Genomic DNA, 5,000 nt, shown 5'->3' with positions numbered 1-5,000 from the left:
GGGTTTCTTTTGTTTTGACAGACTTTATCATTCTCGAAATGCTCTAAGTGTTTTAGAATATTGTGCAGTTTTAACGACAATGTTCACTCATGGCATTGAAACTAATCAAATAAAATTGATAATGCCAGAAAATAAAAGTGTCAGCAAATGTGTTAGATTAAATGGTTCTACAGAATTTCGTGGCAGAACATATAAGGTTGGCGGGGTGGAGGAAGCCCCTTTCTTGTCAGCCAATAATTCGAATTGTCTTGGACTGATACTTGATAATCAAAGCATTTCACACAATACATCTGAAACATTTCATATATATTTAATGCACGATTTCGAAAACAAGGGTTCACAAGCTGAATATGTGTTTTCATCTTAAACTACTAAACAAACTTGGATAACGAGCGCGACCCACCCAAAGTATGGGTGCTGAATAGCCTAACGATCATGCATAGAATCGTAAGAGTGTTAGATGGGGAGAACTTTTATAACATTAGAACATTTCTTTTCTTGATATTTTTATGATAGGTTAGGTTAGTCACTGTACATTTTTATTTAAAAATCTCAATAAAATTCACTTTTCTAGCTAATGAAAATTAGCTAAAACCAATGAACAACAAATTAACGAATGTGTTATCAACAAACTAACTAAATTGCATATTAATGCACAGCAAACTTGCCACATCAAAGGAGATTTTACAAAGCGCCTGTTCTTGCATTTCGCAGTTCTGTGACGTATGCGACCCAACGAGACCCGACCGACACCACCCTGCCGAGTATGCCATCGACGGGTCAGAGCGCTGGTGGCAGAGTCCCCCCCTGTCACGTGGCATGAAGTACAACGAGGTCAACCTCACCATCGACCTGGGTCAAGTGAGTAGACAAGGTTGTTCACGCCTCCGATTACTTTTTCGTCCTCCGTTGGAATGTGATTAGCGGTCACGGGGGAAAATGGACGTCGGGTGGGTTAGTCAAATGCTCTTTTCATCAGATTAATATTCTCTCTTCCTTACGTTCTCTCACCTCTCTGCTTCTTGCTTTGTTAGCGTTCTTCTTTTTTTCTCTCCTTCTCAATTTCTTTCGTCACGTTCTCGTTCTCTTTCTCTTTCTTGTTCTCGTTCTTATTCTGTTTTGCTCGTTCTTATTCCTTCTCGTTCTCGTTCTTTCTCTTGCTCTTTCTTTTTTTCTTTTTTCTTTTTCTTTTTCTTTTCATTTTTCACGTTCTTTTTCTGTTTTGCTAGTTCTCATTCACTCTTGTTCTCGTTCTTTCTCTATCTTTTTCTCCTCATTTTCTCTCGTTCTCATTCTCTCGCGTTATCATTCTTTTTCTCTTTCTCTTTCCGTTCTCATCCTTATCCTAATCCTTTTCCTTATCCTTATCCTTATCCTTATACACATCCTCGCCCTCTTATTTATTTTCATTCTCATTTTATTCTCATTCTTGTTTTATCTCTCTCTCTCTCTCTCTCTCTCTCTCTCTCTCTCTCTCTCTCTCTCTCTCTCTCTCTCTCTCTCTCTCTCTCTCTCTCTCTCTCTCTCTCTCTCTCTCTCTCTCTCTCAATTCTGCCTAACTCCTCCTCTTCCTCCTCCTCCTCCTCCTCCTCCTCCTCCTCCTCCTTCTCTTTCCCTCCCTCTTTCCCTTCCCCTTCTTCCTTATTCTTCATTCCTTCACAGCCTTTCCTCTTTTATCCTTTAGTTCTGTCTGTTTCCTGTGCATTTACACTCATCCATAATGGAAAATTAGTTCGTTAATGAACAGTCCTTTGAGGAAAATCTGTTTATCTCAGTACCTTCTGTGATTTTATTCAGTAATGCAAAACAAACCATGATTAGTTTATTACAAATTCTTCTTTACACAATATTATATCTGGTTCTTATATATTGGTTTACGACAAAAGTAAATAGGGGAAAGAAAACGGGTCCCGGATGAGTGTTCACCTAATAAAGCCATTCAGGGAACCACCCGGGTGAGATGCGTGAAAAGGGCCCTTGTGGGGCGCGGGTGGGGGAGAATGGGGGAGGGGGGAGGGGAGGGGGGAAGGGAGGGGAGCAATGGGGGAGGGGAGGGGAAGGGAAGGGGGAGGGGAAGGGGGGGGAAAGGGGAGGGAAGGGGAGGAGAAGGGGAGGGAAGGAAGAGAAGGGGGGGAAGGGAAGAGAAGGGGGGGGGAAGGGGAAAGAAGGGGGGGGAAAGGGGAAGAAAGGGGAGGGAAGGGGGGGGAAGGGAAGGAAGGGGAAGGGGAAAGGGAAGGGAAAGAAATGGAAGGTAAGGGGGAGGGGAGGGGAAGGAAGAGGGTGGGGGAAGGGGAGGGAGGAGGTAAGGTGGAGATTGGAGGGAACTGAAATGGGGAGGGAAGTAAGGAGAAGGAAATGGATAGGGAGGGGAAAAAATAAAAAGGGAAAGTAGGATGTTGAAAGGGAAAAGAAGAAAAAGGGGGAGGAAGGGACGGGGAGGGGTGGGGGGGGGGAAATTTGGGGGGGAAAGAGAGGGAGATTTAAAACGAAGAGAAGTGTTGGTGCAACGAAGTGATTGAATGTAGTGGGATTGATATAATGTTGAGTAAATGAATTGATGGGTCTAAGTATAAACGAATGACTGAATGAGTGAGAGGGAGAGAGAGGGAGAGAGAAAGAGAAAGAGAAAGAGAAAGAGAAAGAGAGAGAAAAAAAGAAGAAAGAGAGAGAAACAAAGAGAGAAAGAGAGAGAAACAAAGAGAGAAAGAGAGAGAAACAAAGAGAGAAAGAGAGAGAAACAAAGAGAGAAAGAGAGGGGAAAAAAAAAGAGAAGGGGCGAGAGAGAAAAGGAAAAAAAAGAGAGAGGGGAGAGAAAAACAAAAAAAGGGGGAGAGAGAGAAAAACAAAAGAAGGGGAGAGAGGGGAGAAAAAAGAGAGGAAGAGAGAGAAAAAAAGAGAGGAAAAGAGAGAATAAAAGAGAGGAAGAGAGGAAAAAAGAGAGAAAGAGAGAAACAAAGAGAGAAAGAGAGAGAAGAAAGAAAATTTTTGAAAGGGAGAGGAAAGAGAAGAGAAAGAGGGTTTGAGAGAAAGAGATAGATAGAAAAAGATTTGAGAGAAAGAGATAAAAAAGGGGTGAAAGAGAAGAGAGAAAGAGATAGAGAGAAAGAGAAAGAGAGGGAGATGAGAGATAGAGAGGGAAAGAAGAGGAGAAAAAGAGGAGAGAAAAAAGAGAGAGGGAAAAAGAGAGAGAGAAAAGGGGGGAAAAAGGAGAGAAAGAGAAGAGGAGAAAGGGGGAGAAAGAAGAGAGAGGGGAAAAGAGAGGGGAGAGAAAAAGAGGGGAGAGAGGAAAGACGGAGAGGAGGGAAAAAGAGAGGGGAGAAAGAGAGAGAGAGAAAAAAGAAGAAGGAAAAAAAGAGGGGAGAGGAAGAGAGAGGGAGAGAGAAAAGGGAAAAAAAAAGAGAGAAAGAGGAGGGGGAGAGAAAAAGGAGAGAGAGAAGAAAAAGAGAGAGAAAGAGGGAAAAGAGAGAAAGAGAGAGGAGAGAAAAGAAAAGAGGGGAGGGGGAAAAGAGAGAAAAAGGGGAAAAAGAGAAAGGGAAAGGAGTTTAAAAGGAAAAAAAAATGGGGGGGGGAAGAAAGGGAGAGGGGAGAAAAAGAGCCCAAGAGAAAAAGGGGGAAAAGGGGGGTCCCAAAATGGGAAAAAGAAGGAGGAAAACCCCCCCCCGAGAGGAAGGGAAAAAACCCCCCCCCCCCAAAAAAAAAAAAAATTTTTTTCCCCTTTTTCCCTTTCCTTTTCTTTCCCCTTTCTTTTTTCTTTTTTTTTTCCCTTCCCCCCCCCCCTTTCCTTTTCCCCCCCCCCCCCTTCCCCCTTTTTCCCCCCTTCCCCTTTTTTTTCCCCCTTTTCCCCCTTTTTCCCCTCTCTATTTTCTCAACCCCCCTCTCACCCCCCTTTTACCTTTTTCCCCTCTCAAATCATTTACATCCACCCCACTTTACTCCTCCCCTCTTTCACTCTTGTTCTTCCTTTCCCCCATTTCCTGATTTTTTCCCTTCGCCTCCCTTCTTTCCTCCTCCCTTCCCTCCCTCCTTCCTTTCCTCCATCCACCCCATTCCCCTTCATTCTCTCAGCTTCTTTCCCTCTTTGAATTGATGGGACGTTTCCCTATACAATTCAGAAACAAAAGCGGGTCGTAGTATGTACTCAACGGAGACGTGCAGTGTAAATTACTTAGACACACACAGTACAGTCCACATGGCGCGAACACGGCGCGTCCCACACAGTCCCGAGATGCCACTCTGCCCACCTTCAGTTTAAGTTAATTCCCTCGGAGCATCATCTCGACTCAGGGCACATACTTTCCACTCTGGGACGTTTCCCTTTTCCTTCTCTCTCTCGCTCTCTGTCTCTCTCTCTTTTTCTCTCACTCTCATTCTGTCACTCTCACTCTCATTCTTTCACTCTCTCACTCACTCTGTCTCTCTCTGTCTCTCTCTGTCTCTCTCTCTGTCTCTCTCTCTGTCTCTCTCTCTGTTCTCTCTCTTCTCTCTCTCTCTCTCTCTTTCTCTCTCTCTCTCTCTTCTCTCTCTTTCTCTCTCTCTCTCTCTCTCTCTCTCTCTTCTCTCTCTCTCTCTCTCTCTCTCTCTCTCTCTCTCTTCTCTCTCTCTCTATTTCTGTTTATTCCTTTCTCTTTTATTTCTGATCTTCCTGTCAGCGGAATATCAGAATATTCACTGTTTTTAGAGGCCAACTATATGTAAAATGTCTGTCGTTTGTGTCTTAATATATTCACGTGGAAAGTATCTCGGGGGAAGTGTAAAGTCCTGCAGATATAATTCGATAATTCTTTGATAAATCGATGAGAGCCTTGTTCTGAATGTAAAATCTCAAAAATTGTAGAACTGATAAATATTACAATCGATAATTATAAGGGATGCATACATACATATATCGATGCATACATACATACATAAATGTATATATACATAAATACATGCATACATACATAAATACATACATAAATACATACATACATACATACATACATACATACATACATACATAC

General features: G+C 42.8%; 1 protein-coding gene across 1 annotated transcript in view; it reads left to right on the top strand.

Annotated features, from left to right (window-relative positions):
* The window catches only part of LOC119568281 (laminin subunit alpha-like), a 57,060-nt gene that overhangs the window by 472 nt on the left and 51,588 nt on the right, over window positions 1-5,000 (top strand). The window contains exon 2 of the mRNA XM_037916741.1: window positions 715-861. Coding sequence (XP_037772669.1) covers window positions 715-861 — 147 coding nt within the window. The remainder of the gene's footprint in view (window positions 1-714; window positions 862-5,000) is intronic.

Source organism: Penaeus monodon, chromosome 43 (genome assembly GCF_015228065.2).
Source record: "Penaeus monodon isolate SGIC_2016 chromosome 43, NSTDA_Pmon_1, whole genome shotgun sequence".
Classification (NCBI taxonomy): domain Eukaryota; kingdom Metazoa; phylum Arthropoda; class Malacostraca; order Decapoda; family Penaeidae; genus Penaeus; species Penaeus monodon.
The sequence above is the reverse complement of the archived record's forward strand: the minus strand, read 5'-3'. Positions and strand labels throughout refer to the sequence as shown.